The following is a 16952-nucleotide window of genomic DNA, read 5'->3' as shown; positions in this document are numbered from 1 at the left end:
GAAGTCACGAGGTCGGCGACTCCTCCTTTGGTTTGTATTGCGCATGGGCTTCGGCTCCATCCTCAGATTGTTTTTCGCCAGCAGGGAAAGATGGAGCGTAGTAGTAACAGTAAAGAAACCCATGTGTGTTGTATATAAATAAGATAAACTGGAACGGATACAGGTAGCCGGGGACGCGGGTGGACGTGTATAGATCTGCAGCTCTACATGCCAAGAACAGATGCATACTGGTAAGTAGCATATTCCGTTCGAGGCATATGAGCTGCAGATTATACACTGCATAGATTATATAGCAGTACCCAACCCTAGCGGCAACCACCGGCATCCGTTGCAGTTGTTTGGAACAGTGTTTTTAGTACAGCCTGGCCCACACTAGCTTGTTGCTTGGTTTGCACATCTACACAGTAATGTTTTGTTAAAGTGTGCGGTGTTGACCATGTCGCTGCTTTGCAGATGTCATCTAGTGGCAGGTTTCCTAGAAAAGCCATAGAAGCCCCTATCTTCCTTGTAGAGTGGGCTTTAGGGGGCACAGATAGTGTTCGTTTTGCTTTGTGGTAGCAAATTTGTATGCATTTTACAATCCACCTAGCTATCCCTGATTTAGAAATAGGGTTGCCTTTATGTGGTGGAGAGAAAGAGACAAATAGCGGTTTGGTTTTTCTGAAAGGTCGTGTTCTTTGGATGTAGTAAAGTAAAGCCCTTTTAACATCTAGTGTATGTAAAGCCCTTTCCACAACGGTTTGAGGTTGTGAGAAAAAGACTGGTAATTCTACCGACTGGTTTAGATGGAATGGAGAAATGACTTTGGGTAGAAATTTTGGGTTGGTGCGGAGTACAACCTTGTTCTGATGCATTTGGAGAAAAGGTTCCTGTATAGTGAGTGCTTGTATTTCACTAACCCTTCTGAGGGAAGTGATGGCCACTAGAAAAGCTGTTTTTCATGTGAGAAATTGCAGCTCACATTTATGTAATTGTTCGAAAGGGGGTCCCATTAACCTTGTGAGAACTATATTCAAGTTCCAGACAGGTGAGGGTGGTACTCTGGGTGGAATTACTCTTTTGATGCCTTCCATAAAGGCCTTGATGGCAGGCACCCTGAAAAGTGATAGGTGCTGCCTGTTCTGTAAATAAGCAGCAATTGCTGCGAGGTGTAACCGAATGGAAGTATATGCTAGGTTACACCTTTGTAGATGGAGCAAGTAACATAGGATGTGCTGTATGGACACATTTAAAGGATTGATTGTGTTGTTGTGGCAGTAAACAACAAATCTTTTCCACTTTGCAGCATAGCTTGCCCTAGTAGTAGGGCGTCTAGCTTCCCTGATAATATTCATGCAATCAGGGGGAAGGTTAAGGTATCCGAATTCCAGGACCTCAGGAGCCAGATCGCAAGGTTGAGCTGAGCTGGGTCCGGGTGTCTGATCTCTCCATGGTTCTGGGTTAGGAGGCATGGTGAGAGGTGCAGCTTTTGGTGTGGTACTACCGAGAGTTCCAGCAGTGTGGTGTACCACGGTTGTCTGGCCCATGTTGGAGCTACTAGGATCAGTGTTCTGGAATGCTGTTGTAGCTTTTGCACCACTAATGAAATTAGTGGGAGAGGTGGAAAAGCGTATGCAAATTTGTTTGACCAGTTCATCCATATCGCATTGCCTTTGGACAATGGGTGTGGGTATCTGGCGGCGAAGCTTGGGCATTTTTTGTTTTCGTGGGTGGCGAAGAGGTTTATCTGTGGGTGCCCCCACATCTGAAAGAACGGGTGAAGAACCTGTGGGAGAAGTTCCCACTCGTGGATCTGCTGCGTTTGTCTGCTGAGTAGATCTGCCACCGTGTTTTGGACTCCTGGGACGTGTTGGGCCAGGAGAAAGATTTTTTGTGGAATTGCCCATCTCCATATGCTCTGTGCTAATTGAGAGAGCTGTGGAGAGTGTGTGCTCCCCTCTTTTTGAATGAAGTACATGGCAGTCATGTCTGTGCGAATGAGGACTGCCTTGCCTGAAATCTGAGTCTGGAAGGATTTTAGGGCGAGGAAGATTGCCAGTAACTCCAGATGGTTGATGGAGTAACTTCTGTTGTGGCGTCCCTGTGCCCTGTACTGTGAGATGTAACAGATGAGCTCCCCAGCCGGAGAGCGATGCGTCTGTTAGGATTATTTGTGGGACCGGGTCCAGGAACGGTCGACCTTTGGAAAGGTTTGTGGTGTTCCACCACTGCAGAGAGCGATGGGTGCGACCGTTTACCAACACCAGATCTGTCAGTTGCCCCTGGGCCTGGTTCCACTGGCGCGCTAAACACTCTTGGAGTGGACGCATCTGGAGTCTTGCATGGGGCACTATGAAGATGCAAGAGGCCATCATCCCTATCAGTTGCATAAACACCCTGCTGGGAGAGAGTGTAGACATATGAATTTTTGACGCAGAGCCTGTATATTTGCTATCCTGGCCGGATTGGGATAGGCTATGGCTTTTGAGGTGTCTATGGTGGCACCGAGGTATTGTTTTGTGTGCGATGGTACCAGGTGGGATTTTTGGTGGTTCACCTTGAAACCTAGCTGGTGAAGTAGTTGGATTGTAGCGGCGGTGTGTTGCACACATTGTTCGTAGGACGTGGCTTTTATTAGCCAGTCGTCCAGATACGGGAAGACGTGAATGTGCTGTCTTCTGAGGTGTGCAGCCACTACTACTAGGCACTTGGTGAATACCCTTGGTGCTGTTACCCCGAACGGGAGCACCTTGAGCTGGTAGTGTTGCCCGTCCACCACAAATCGGAGGTACTTTCTGTGAGACTGGTGTACTGGGATGTGAAAGTATGCGTCTTTCAAGTCCAGAGTGGTGAGAAAATCGTTCTGGGAGAGGAGTGGAAGAACCTGTTGAAGGGTTACCATGTGAAAATGGTCTGAATGTATGTAAGTATTTAGAGGTCTGAGATCTAGGATTGGTCGTAGAGTCTAGTCTCTTTGGAATCAGAAAGTACAGGGAGTAGACCCCTAAATTTTGTTGATTTATGGGGACCTGCTCTTGGCTTGTTTTTGCAGGCGGGAGATCACCTCCTGTTTTAGTAACGTAGCATGTTCTTGAGACATAGGGCGTTGCCTGGGTGGAATGTTTGGGGGGGGGGGGGGGGGGGGTAGATGTTAATTCTAGGCAATACCCTGAATGAATAATTTGGGTCACCCATCTGACTGAGGTGATTGTCTCCCAGACGTGAAGGAAATGTTGTATTCTGCCCCTGACCGGAGTAGAATGGTCTGGAGGGAGCGGGGGAAAGTCATTGGGTAGGAGGTGTGGCAGAGCGGGCGGTATTTGTCTTGCCTCTGCCCTTATTATTATTGCCTCTGTATCCGCCTCTTTGATAACCCTTTGTGAAGGTAGATTGAGGAGGGGATTTGTTGGACGTGGATGCACTATCCGAGGAGTAGCCTCTGCCCGTGCCCCGAAAGTAAGAGCGGCGAAAAGAGCGCCTAGGAGTGTGTGACTGTAGGGCTCCCATGGATTTCGCTGTGTCAGTATCTTTTTTCATCTTTGAGGGCTTCATCAACTTTGGGGCCAAATAGATGATCTTGGTCGAATGGGTGGTTCAATATAGAGACTTGTACCTCAGGTTTAAAACCTGAAACTGAGCCATGCATGTCGACGGAGAAGGACACTGGTGTTTATGGCCCTGGAGGCTGTATCTGCTGCATCTAGGGCACAGCGTAGAGGTATTAGTTAATATTTTTCCCTCTTGGATCAATTCATTAGCCCTATTCTTGTATTTTTCAGGAAGATGGTGCATGATGGTCTCTAACTAATCATAATGCGCCCTGTCGTATCTGGCCAACAGCGCTTGCGTATTGGCGATACGCCATATATTGGCGGCTTGTGACACAGTGCGCTTCCCTGACGCGTCTAGGAGCTTGGACTCTGTCAGGTGGTGGTGCTTCGCCTGACGCCTGAGAATTTGAGCGCTTCATAGCTGTAGATACCACTAGGGAATCCAATGGTGCAGGGCCTTTAATGTATGAAGGGTCTGTGGGGGCGGCCTTGTATTTTTTCTCTATATGGGGGTTTAGGACCCTGGCCCTGACTGGGTCTTTAAAAACCTCCGGTGCATGTTTAATTACTCCCTTTAACATGGGTAGAATGGCAGTAGACCTATGTGCATTGTCGAAGGTGTCTAGGAGAAAATCTTCCTCCACTGGGTCAGTATGTAACTCCACCCCGTGGTAGTGTGCCGCCCTTTGTAACAGGTGGTGAAAGCCTAAGGAATCTTCAGGTGGGGATGGCCTAGATGGGTAAAGGTCATCCTGTGGGACATCTGGGATGTCCGGATTGTTATAGTCGTCCCATGGATCTGGTGATCCAGTAGGGGTAGGAACTTGTGGCACATCTGCTGGATCATAATAAGGGTCTCCTAAATCGTCTGGGACAGGAGACAAGGTTGGGGGAACGATGAGGCTGGGGTGGAGAGGGTGGAGGTGGGGAGGGTGGAGGAGGTGGGGAAGGCACTCTGAAAGGGGAGGTAGCAGTGTCTTTCCTCTTTGGAGGTGGAGGTGGTTTGTCCAAGGGTCTCTTTTTTGAAGACAATGTCAAATGTCCAGTTTTTGGATCCTTGGTGTCTTTTGTAGAGGATCCAGTGTGAAAAGTTCCTGCGACACTGGTTGTTCGGTCGGCGCCGAAGTTTTCGGGGCCGACGGCTTTTTAGGCTTGTCCAAGCAGTGCTTCTTTGGGACCTCCGATTTTTTGGTCGGTGCCGAAGAAGGCTTCGGCACGGGAGTGTCGGTGCCCAGGGCCTTGTGATGTTTGGTTGGCACCGGAAGGGCAGGTTTCGACACCGAAGGCTTTGGTACTAGGTTCCGTGTGGAGACGGAGGCCGATCTTTTCTTCGGTGCCGAAGGGCGTTTTTCGGTACCGCTGGTAGGCTGGCTCGAGCCCGAGCTGCCGGAAGGCTTAATAGGCTTCTTTACCGGGCCCGAAGGTGGGGTGTGAGAAGCAGTATCCTTGGTCTTGCCTAGGCCCGAAGGCGAAGGTGTGACCGAAGCCTTTTTGGGTATCGGCGTGGGAGGGGGTATTGTACTCACGACCCTCTGCGCCGGGGTGATGTCCTCCACATCTGAGTCGTCGGCCTCGGAAGCACTGACGAGGTAGTCGTCTTCTTCTTCGATGTGCTGCTGTCCCGGAGCTTCGACATCGTCCCCGAAGAGGTCGACTGGAGCGGAGGTCGAGGAGTGCGCCATGTTGCGTCTAGCCTGTCGATCTCGAATAGTCTTTAGAGCGAAAAGACTTGCAGGAGGGACAGTCTCGGGCCTCGTGTTCAGGGGAGAGGCAGAGGTTGCACACCTCATGAAGATCGGTGTGGGGAAACTTGGACCCACATCGAGGGCACTTCTTGAAGGGAGTTCTTTCCATCAGCCGAGACCGGAGCCGGAATAGGCCCGAAGGCCGCCGTCGACGACCGGAATTGAAGTGCCGAAGAGAAGGGGATTAAGATGATGTTGAACTGGAAAAGTTCGGAACCGGAGCGCGAAATATTACATCCGAGCCCGATGGCGGAAAAAAACAATCTGAGGATGGAGCCGAAGCCCAAGCGCAATACGAACCAAAGGAGGAGTCAACGACCTCGTGACTTCCAAAGACTTTCCAAACTGCAAACATCCGGGCCAAACACCAGATGGCGATCTATGCACAGTGTATAATCTGCAGCTCATATGCCTCGAACAGTACATTGTGTCAAAAACACTTGAGCCTTCTGTGGGTCTCCATTAAATCGCTCAGGTGGGGCCAAAGGAATCACCGGGGACAAGGAATGTTTAACCTGTGTGGTAACCTTGGGTGATGAAGCTATGGGATCGCTAGGATATTCCTTGTGAGAAGAGGAGCCCTTGAAACTGGTGCCAGACACTAAACTATTTATCTTTATGGTTAAATCTGTAGTGTGTCTGAACTTCTCAAATCCTGTCGGAGTTCTCGGTTCTCCTCTCTAACTGCTATCAGCTCCTTCTGTATACTCTCCAGTACTGCTCCTAACCTTTTCAAATCTACTCCTGCCATTCTGCTCAGGTGCAACAACAGCGTGGTCACTTCACTCTGTCAAGGCCAAATCTCACTCTAGGTGCACGAGAGAAGAACAATGCTAATTCCCTACGCCCCACTACTGCTTCCCAGTGCACGTTTTAGACTTTCATGTGAACTCTGTGGAAACCGCAGGGGGGAAGAGGATGAGACAGAAGAGACTGCCACCTGTCTTCACTCCGCTTCTTCTTTCTTCCTGTTCTATTCTGTGATTGAGTCTTTTCTTGCGTAGAAGCGAAGGAAAACAAGTATAATCTGCCTCTTTAAAACTGTTCAATCTTACTCATTTATTTACATTCTTTTCTAGAGTCTTTTCCCTTCTTTAACCTACCCAGAGTTTAGGTGACCTTTGCCTCTCTTCTTTCTTCTAGTGGTGTGCTGCCTTACTGCAACTGCAATGTCAATACATTTCTTTTAGTCAGATTATTGGTTCATACTGCCTTGCCTCGAATATGTACCTTTTCCTTAGTTTCGCACCTTGGCTAGTTACAGATGACGCTGTTTATTTGTTCTGGAACAGGTAAGTGTATTTTCACTTAGTCCTTTTTAGGTTTACTAAATTCACTAGTAAAATGCCTAAAATGTACTTTTCTAAATCCTAGGTGTGAGCGTGCTAGAATTAATACTAGTCAGGAAACTTATTTATTCTTTTAAAACTAAATATCTAGGAAACTTCTCAGTGTGTACATTAGGTGGCACTGTACAACTAAGGTATGCCTGAACGAGAGCTGAAATAATCTCCTTCAGCTATTTACTTGTAACTTCTCAAACTGAAATGTCAAATTCAAACGAACTCTGTAACATGAGCTTTTTCTTAAAAACTAAGAAATACTTTTACTGGCTAAATACTCCGAGACCTATTCTCCACAGATACGTTCCCTCAACAAGCTCCCTCCCAAAACTCCTCACTGTAATGCGTGTCTGCCAAGCTTCGGAACGCCGAAAATTTCTGAATGCTGGTTATTGCTGCAAGACTGGAATTCTGAAGAGCGCGACGTATATTTCCCTAACTAATCTATTTTCGCGCCGGTATCCTCTGAAGCTGCTACTATGTCGAAGTCTTCAGGTGAAGTGCTAGGTGCAACACACGCTTCACCTGGACATTCCGGATTGCTTTCCATGCCTGGGCTGCTAATTTGCAGACTTGCTGATTGCGCTCTGGTGGCCATCTTGGGTGTCTTTGAAACTCCAGTACTAAGCAAGTAATGAATGCTCTTCTTTCCATTAAGCCCTCTAAGACGGCCCAATACCCTGCAGCGACTTTTCAGTTAGTTGACTGAGTGGTTCTGACAACACCAAATGGTGGGACGTCTACGCCCACCTGGGCCACGGGAAAAAAAAATATATAATTAATACTACGATTCCAGACCCAACCACTAGACCGCGGAATAATGCACAGCATAGTGAATCCAGAAAGATTCACGCTGCAAAACTTAAAAGCTGTATTTTGGCGAGACATCTGAAATGGAAGCCCCACCCTCCCTATTTTGCATAATCCATCCAGTTAGGTGAAACAAGGACCTAACTCCCTAGTAAGATCTAGTCCTGTAAACTAAGCACTTGAGGAGTTCAATGGAAGTAATGTACCCAAATGGACTAAAGTATGACCAGACCATCAAATCTATGTTATAATCAAGAAGTGTATGAAGGATACTGCAACAAAACGACAAGCAGGGTTTATCTCAGCTGAGCAATAGAGCAGCTACCGTTAGCTTAAAGAAATACAGAACCTAGATATTACAGATCCATTAGAAACAGAGTAGCAAATTTCAGATTCAACACACTAAACTGAGCAAAAACTCAAAATATGGCTGCAGCCCTATAAAATCGCTAGAGGTAAAGACCAATCAAGCACCTGAGAGGAGGAAAGCTGAATTGTGCCCCTAATGCAATAGATAGGATCTAATCTTGAAACACCAAGTCAGAAAAATATAAAATTCATTTACATGCAATTTGTTAGGTTTAGGAAATGGGCGTTCTCATAGGAACATTCTTATGACTACTGGGGAAGGGTAAAGTCTCACGGAGAGGGACAGGGGGCTTGATGGGTCCAGCATACGGGCCCCGATCAGAAGTAGAAGACAAAGGTGTGCGGTTCCTAGGCTAGGGGGCTAGAGGGGGGAGGGGTTGGAGAAGAGAAACGTCCGTGAAGAAGGACGTAAATAGGTGCTAAAGGGAGCAAGTGAGTAAATGCTCGTCCAGGGATAGCTCCAATTCGGAGCAAGGGCCCTCGTACTCCCCTAGGGGTGTCAAGCTTTATCAGAGGGCAGGTCCTCGTTGGGCCTGCACAGCAATGCCCAACGGGCCCCGCAAGGGGGCTCTTTGCAGGAGGTCTTGTTAGTTTTGCCGTCATGAAGCTAGATATTATGGTTGGGCGAACCCATGTGAAGTGAGTAGATGTGGGAATGTGCGGGTGTGGTTAAGAATGACTCCAAGATATTCCAAAGGAAATTTATTCACGGAGTGTCTGGGCCATAAATAAAAACAGACTGGAAAAGTCACACACCGAGGGGGAATTAGACCTGTGTCAGTTCTTGTGAGTTGTGCAAGAGGGTCAACATGTTTCTTGCCTCTTTAAAAAGTCCAACAGGATCTCGGCAATTCCTCAGGGCCCAAGAACCTAGTCTACTCTCAAGGGGTCAGCAAATAATGTAAGTCAGAGGTCAGAGTCACGTCCCCTTATGTCAGGATACTATAGTTGTCTGGGGAAAACTGGCCACGGGTAGGTCCCGCACTGGGAACCTCGAGGAAACAGTGGTTTCCCTCATGACTCGAGTCTGCCGGCTTGTCCCAGTTGGGGCATGACAACCGGATTCTTCCGGTGCACCCATCTCTGGAAGGTATCATTTTACCTCACTTTAATATTTTTTCACACACCAGGACGACTATAGTATCCGTGTTTCTCCCCTTCTCCACTCCCCTTTTTTCTTTCCCCCCTCTAGCCCCCTAGGAACAGCACACATTTGTTTTCTACTGGGGAAGGGTGCCTTAAACGGTAAGGCATTCACCTCATTTGCAGGCTACAGACAAAAGCAAGCAATTGTAATCAAAATGGCAACCTTTCATGACAGTTGTGCATGGGTGCAAGCAGAATCACTAGGGGTGATAGACATACAGCAGCTGAATAAACATCCAACTTGGAGGACTCCTTTACCATTAAGATTCTGAGAGGCAAAGTCTGCCAAGTCTTCAGCTAAGACACCAGCTAGGTGTGCTTTAAAAGAGGAGCAATGCAGTTAAGACTGCCATAGAAGATCAGACAGTACAAACTTTGAATAGGGATGTATGACCTTTTTATCAAAAGGGCATTCCCCTAACCATTTGTTCTCTTAGAAGAATTTGCCCAGTAATCACCAAAAAAGTCCAAGCTGTTCTATGGTGAAGAAAGATCCAGTTAAGGACTTTGTCTATCATGAACTACTCAATATTTGTATTCAACTGCCATTAATAGAGCCAGCCTGCACATTTGGGACATCTTAAAGGTGGAGCATCATATAAGCTAGCGATCATGTGGCACACACAAGCTACAAGTATGGGTTCTTCTATTTCACAGAAGACAGATGTCCTAAAAACTAATTGACAGTCTAATATGGATGCCATATTAGCAGATCAAAGCAGCTATGCACAGCTTTACCTTTGTTGATTGCTTCATCAACTTTCATGAAAGGTATTAAAAAGCACAAAACATTTCAACCCCTTCCGTCCGCAGTCACGGTAGGCATGCACGGAGGACGGAGCCCTTTCAACCTCGCACTCACCCACAGGAACAAGCATTTACAATGCAATGGTCTCTGCATTGTTAAAGTTAGAGCTATTGGCATTGCTCATGACATTTTTGTTTGTTTTTAAAAAATTTAAAGAAACGACATTGTTATTTACAATGTCAATAGCTTAATCTCTCTCAAATGCACGAAAAGATGCACTATGTAGAGCGATTAAATAAAACATGTTTGGATGTGAGGGCGATCTGGCTGGGGTTGATTGGGAGGGGGTATGGCATTAAGAAGGTGCAACTATTGGGGAAAAAAAGGAAATGTTAACATATTACGGCATTTCTCTTTCATTTTGTGAAATGAGTTAACCTGCTTTGTTTATATAAACACATTTATCATGTGTTTGTGTGTGCTGCAACTAATATAGAAGTCGTTAAGTATCATCATGTCTTGCCCCTGGCCCCGCCCCCTCACTACACTCTTACTCATTTTAATGAGTATCTGAACTTGATGGCAAACCTAAGTTGAAGTCCTCGAATATTCAGCCTCAACTAAGATGGTCGCAAGTACAGCGTTTGTTTATGCTTTCCCTACGTCTATGCCGTTTACTACAGTTGGAATTTGTGAATATGGCCGCCATGTTGGCCAGATATCCGTTGCCAGTCAGCTCCCGAAAGGTCGAGTTATTTACTTGACAACAAAGCCTCCAAATGCAACTCGCACCCTGAGCCAACAACTCACAACCTCACATTAGTAGAAGGGGCTCAATGGCACGCCATTGTGTGACGAATTCAGCAGACGAAAAAGATCACGAGAAGTCCTGATGCAGCAGGTCATGTGGCACGTGACGTGTCGTCAGCTGATTTACGGAAGAGCAACGGAGGCCTGGTTCTGCGGCCGGTGTAAGGGAGTCTTCTTGTTGTAAATAACCGCCGCTATGTCGTCTTTTTCCGAGCTCTATTTCAACGTGGATAGCGGGTATCTCGAGGGTCTAGTTCGTGACCCCCGCGCCTGCATGTACTGTCAGACCTGTTCATTCATTCTTAGTGATTGTTTTTGGCTATCGAACATTGCTCAAGCATAATTATCATGCCCATTATACAGGAGGTATTTACAGCGTAGTTGTTTAAAAACAGAAGTGCACGGAATTCTATACGGTAAAAAAATGGTGCAGACATTGGGAAAGTGAACCTGGCTGGAAGCATTTTACATGACATATCTTGCAGAGTCGAGGGGGCGATAATCATAAATTGAGTGGACCATTATCACGAGAGGAGAGGGTGGCCACACCGCCGCCTTTCTCCGAGGCGAAGCAGAAATGCCTCGGAGAAAGGCAGCGGCGTTTCCGGATTCGGGGGCGTGTTTTGCTTTTCTCTCCTCTTGCCATTGGCTGGAGGAGATAATTAGAAAAGTTGAAAAAAACACACCCCCGAATCCGAAAAGGACGGGGCCTGTTCAGAGTGACGGAGCTCTTCTCCAATGGCTGGCCAGCATTCAAGAGGCCAGCCAATGGAGAAGAGGGGCGGGTTCAAGCCCCTCTTCTCCAAGTCATTATGTCTCGCAAGCGAGACTGCGCAAGCGCAGCCTTCGCTAGCCGAGACCTAAAAATGCTAGTGCTCTCCTTGTGACCTGCCCATCTACAGGCCCCCACCGGAGATGGCAGTGGAAGCGATTATGAAGCCACACCTGACCGTCCCTCCCCCCAGGGAATCAGATTGCGTTGCTGCGCACAGCGCATGCCATCAAAACATGCTGGGGATGCGCTTGAAGCTGTTTGCCACTCAGACACTCACACATCCACTCACAGACCAATGCAGGCACTCGTACAACTGCTTACACAGCTATGTACACACCCATACAGACACACACCAACCTACTACACAGCCACTCACATCCACTCTGAGGTTACAGATAGGATTTCTTTTTAAACCATCGAAATTCACTGAAAACCCAAAAGTTACAGGGATGCTATAGATAGGAAATATATATATTTTTTTTAACTTCGAAATTCACTGGAAAACCCAAACATTACAGGGACATATTTACTGAAAAAAATGAAGGTGACAGGGATATTATAGTTAGGCTCAGATTTCACTCTTACAAAACCAGTGAAATTCAGCAGTTGCAGTTACCTGAGCTAACTTACGCCTCCACAATACAATGCTTCTGAACTGACGTCATGAGTGATGTAATGAGGTCATAAAGCAGTGCATTGCAGGGAGTAAGTTATAGTTAGCTCAGGTAACTACAACTGCTGAATTTCACGGGTTTTGCACAAGTGAAATCTGTTCCCAACTAACATCCCAACTAAAATTCCTGTAACCTTTGGGCTTTTCAATAAACACACACGTTATCTGCTCACCAAAAAACAGACCAAAATCACCTATTTATTCAGCAGAAAGTGGTGAACATAATGTCAAGATAGCGTGTTTCAGCTTTGCAAAGATTACACAATTCCTAAGAGTGAAAGTAAGGTTCAGCACTGAGAGAAAAGCAGAACAGACCTGAAGAGTAAAGGTGGCTCAGGTGGAATCTCATTTGAAAACAGAAAAACAGGAGTAAATATGAATAAAAGAAAACCTGGTTTGGGCGGTACAGTTAGATGAAAACAAAGGAGGGAAACTTAAATAATGCAAATTTGCGTTCAATGTCCAATGGAGAGAGTAAGAAAAGGATTCTGCTCACATGTCAAGCAAGAATGCAGCAAAACACTAACACACCCATCTCTAAAGATACAGACACTTTGATACAGCTAATGAACAGGTTACAAGGGAACCGATACTCCACAGTAAAGTCCAAAGCCACAGCTAAATAAATTAAATATAAAAATCTAGGTTAAAATTTGTCTTATAAGGTACTTCTGCCACAGAGTATTGGCTAATCATATAAAGGACTGGAAAAAGGAAAAAAGGAAAGGATGTTCTCTTCCGTTTCAGGCAGCAGCTATGGGGGCAGCACCTTGCACAAACATTGAGGACATTGCTAGGGATAGTGCATGCGTGAACATAGACAAAGCTCATGAAATTCTGTGATCTGGTCTCACTGGGAGAGTAGATTGGAGACCTGCTGGATAGAACCAACATCTAGCCATTCAAGAAAATGGATTCCTTCAACAGCACCAAAGTGGAACAAGCCACACCTAACACAAATGACAAAATTACAACAGACATCAGTGAAACAAGTTTTCTCCAAGTCTCGCTCTCTCTGGAGCACAAACTGAATATGGTGATATTTAGGAATTCAACAACTATGTTCCCTCATAAGACAAAGTAAGAGATACTAGGGATTACCAATCTCTTGATACCCATGTCTTAATGGACAATTTGTGTGAAACAACGAGACCTTAACAAGGCGCTCCATGAAGGATAGCAATCACAGCCTATTGGCATCAACACAGGAAGTGAACTAATTTGCAAATTATTTTTGCTAAAGTTAATCTGTCAATTTTTAATTGACCGAAGTGCAACATTTACTTCAAGGCTGAACATGTTAAAACTACTATCATTAGTAAATGTGGACTAGCCAACCCCAACCTAAACCACTCTTCACTAAAAACTTCAGTACAATCAACACAAAATTAAAATGTCTTCAGAAAATGACGTAAAGTGATCAACACTAAGAGGTAACTGCAATTTTGCTTTAGAAGACACGACACTAGTATTAAAGTAACAATACAACCGTGCTAAATCAGCACAGTAAGAAACAATAGGCTAATAATGAAACTCAATACTTTGAGCAGACATCCATAGGTTAAAATCTTACCTGCTCGAACTTCCAGCCATCAGACATTGTTGACACCATTTGGGTGAGTTCCTCTTCTTGACATTGTAGCACTCTGTACACATGTTTGACAGGCACCTTTAGAGATGAACATATAAACATTAGGGAATGGGCAAAATGATAATTTTACATTATGTGCCAAATGGTTAACATTTAATACAGATTGAGGCACAGTTTATGGACCAGAGGCTGATATTTGGCTCCCATCAGCCATTACAATCTGGATTTTCTGGCTCGAGGGAATGCTGGCCTCCACCCCAAACACATCCCACTTCAGCTGTAACAGTGTGAAGGAGTACAGTAAACAATTTTATATCATATACCCTTCTGAGGATTAAGAGGTTAGCATATATATTTGCCTGTACATGCCCACTGGGAGCTGATAATTTACTAAAATTGCGCACATTGACTGGTTAAAAAATAATCCAGGCCTCAGATAAACAGCTTTAAATTTCATCACGTTTAAGTAATTATATTTTCAGAACCATATAAATAATACCCATTAGACCACCAGTTTTTGTTGTAATCTTTATTTAATCAAGATAGGTACACAACTGTGGCAAGTGGTCCGATGTGGAGATGTTCGGGGAAGGCCATATGGGTAAGAGGGGTACTGGGCTCCAATTAAGTCAACCGCAGCCTTTTTGCCTCTGCTTTCCTAGATCCTTCTAAATATTGGACCCAAAACCTGACAGCAATTAGATCATTTTAGCACTTGATCCTTTGGGTAGCTATGAAGTGTGTTTCTAGGCTTACTCATGAAGATAAGGCAAACTAGACTCGCAACTCATTGTGCACAAAGGTGATTAAGTAGGCTGTCTGGTTTTCACTGTTTATTTTTTGTGTGGATTTCAATGGCGTTTCTTCAGTGTTTGCCAACCCATTTAATATCGGCGCTTATTAGTATTTAACTGCCTTATTTCCCCCCCCCCCCCCCCCCCCCCTCTTTTTAGACAAAGTTTTTCTTTTGCATTTTCTAAAATGCTATAAAACATTTAACTCAAAGGAGAATTAACACAGTATTAGTAGAGTAGGGGCATTGAAAGCCTGTGTATTGCACACTCACATTACCCTCTCACATTTCATTACATCGCACAGTCAGGTCTCGGTCTCATTTGCAGGACCCTAAATTGATTCAAAAAGGTAAGAATGCTATATTTAAACATTTTAAAAATTCCTGGACACAGTTGGAGACACTCTTACTCCTTACTGAATATGTTGATATGGTACATGTGGCAAACAGTCAACAGCACAGTACTTTATGGAACCTTTACAATTTTTAATTACACCAGAATAAATTGTAGCCCTGCACTAAGGCACCGGGCACTTGATGCTTTAAGCAAGCTTGTCACTGCTTTTCTGCACTCTTTGCCAGACTACATTATGGTGACACTGCTGTTGTGTGGACATTCATAGTTGTCAAGTGTGCCCATGCGAATATCTCAGTCCTGGCCTAACAGAAATCACATTGTAATTTGGGACTTGCAATTTTGCTGTTCAATTGCAACTATGGGCTTAATAGCCCCAGCAATAAAGTTAAATTGGTTAACAGAAAAAACAGGGTTAGCTGAGTTTATCAGAACTTAGCACCTTGCAAAAATAAATTGTATGTGGAAAGTGTCATGTTTCACCACTATCCCATGCACATAGTGTCAGCACTCTTTTCAAGGGTACCCATCGCTACATGTTTTGAATGTTTAACACGCAAGGTGTTTGACAGTTCACCAGCAATAAATACTGACTTGTTAGAAAGAGGGGTTAATGTATCAAAAGGCTTAAAGCATGCGGTATCTGTGGGTAAATCAGATTGTACATATTTGCCAAGATTGAGTCACCCATTTCAACAATCAGTGAAAGAATTAAACTGTGCCAAAAGATCAAACATGGTTTTTAAATTTCCAGACTCTACAGTTCATACAATAATTACTTCAGACCTAAAACATGCTTCTAAACCTTGAATCCAAGCACACCAAACTGAAGGAAACAAAAGGAAGAAATAATATTTAAGCGACATGCCCAAACAAACGCAGAGTAATCAGGAAAAAATATATTGCTGCTACTTTGTTCAACAAAGTTACATTGTGTTGGCCTTTCAGGAAGGAATACAAATGACATTCTCTCACTTTCCTTTGTTTGAATCCTCAACACAATAAAAAGATTACACATGAAAGCTTTAGATTCAGAATATCAGTTGAGCAATAGCCACCTTGCTGTGCTTCTATTCTGGGGAATGATATCCAGCTTTATGCATCGGAGGTGTTACTCTGGGGACCCCTTGTTTGAAAATCTAACACGGTTGCTTTACACAGCTTAGCAACCTTATTTGTGATGCTTGGGCTTTCCACTCACACAGCCAACTCTTAGGCATGCTTGTTCAGTTACCATGTGGACTTCAAGCTAGGCCCAATAGCCCACCCACACAACAGATGAGCCTCGAAGGCGGAACTGTGGCTGGAGTCCGATGTGTGAATATTGTTGCAACTAAATGCCCATGCACAAGGTTCTCGGAGCTCACAAAGTGGTACGTGTTTGGACAGATTTTGTGATATGCATACAACCACCACTCAGTCGCATAAGGCCATACTATGGATAGAACAAACATTTTTAGGGCAGTCTCAGGATGGATTAGGTTACTAACCCAGTAAGCATCTGTTCTTGGCATGGTGAGCATTCGATTCACATGCTTTGCATAATCCTGCCATCTAGTGTTGGGTCTGGATGTTTGCAAGTTGTTTTTCTTCGAAGAAGTCTTTCCAGTCACGAGGTAAGGTGCCTCCTCCTTTCGGTGATAGTGTACATGGGCATTGACTCCACTGCTAGATTGCTTTCCAGCAAGAGGGTGAGAATGGAGTAAGTGATTGTAGTAAAGAGATGTCCATGCGTATGTAATGTAAATAAAGAGAACTGCAACAACTACAGGTGTCCGGGGAGGGTGCATGTGAATCTACAGCTCTACATACCAAGAACAGTTGCTTCCTGAGTAAGTAACCTAATCAGTTCGAGGCATGTGTGCTGTAGATACACATGCTTTGCACAGACTATATAGCAGTATTCTCCCAAAGCGGTGGCTAACCAGAATATGTTGCAGTTGTCTGGAAAGGTGTCTTTAGCACTGCTTGCCTCATTGGCTTGTTGGTGTGCTAATACTTTCACACACAGTTTGGTAAATGTGTGTGGTGTAGACCATGTTGCTACCTTACAGAGGTCAGCTACAGGAATGTTACCTAAAAAGGCCACAGATGCCCCTAGGTGAATGCTCTCTAGGGGTATAAAGTTATTTTAGTTTTTGCATAGCAAGTTTGAATGCATTTAACAATCCATCTTGAAATTCCAGATTTAGAGATAGGATTGCCTTTGTGAGGTGGTGCAAATGCAACAGTTGCTTTGTTCATGAAAATCTTTTGTCTTCGAT

General features: G+C 44.9%; 1 protein-coding gene across 4 annotated transcripts in view; it reads right to left on the bottom strand.

Annotated features, from left to right (window-relative positions):
- The window catches only part of KCTD5 (potassium channel tetramerization domain containing 5), a 370201-nt gene that overhangs the window by 193380 nt on the left and 159869 nt on the right, over window positions 1–16952 (bottom strand). For all 4 annotated transcript variants that reach the window (XM_085629273.1, XM_085629275.1, XM_085629272.1 and 1 more), the window contains exon 4: window positions 13523–13618. In XM_085629273.1, the coding sequence (XP_085485399.1) occupies window positions 13523–13618 (96 nt within the window). The remainder of the gene's footprint in view (window positions 1–13522; window positions 13619–16952) is intronic.

Source organism: Triturus cristatus, chromosome 10, assembly GCF_964204655.1.
Source record: "Triturus cristatus chromosome 10, aTriCri1.1, whole genome shotgun sequence".
Lineage (NCBI taxonomy): Eukaryota > Metazoa > Chordata > Amphibia > Caudata > Salamandridae > Triturus > Triturus cristatus.
This window is presented reverse-complemented; position numbering and strand designations above follow the sequence as displayed.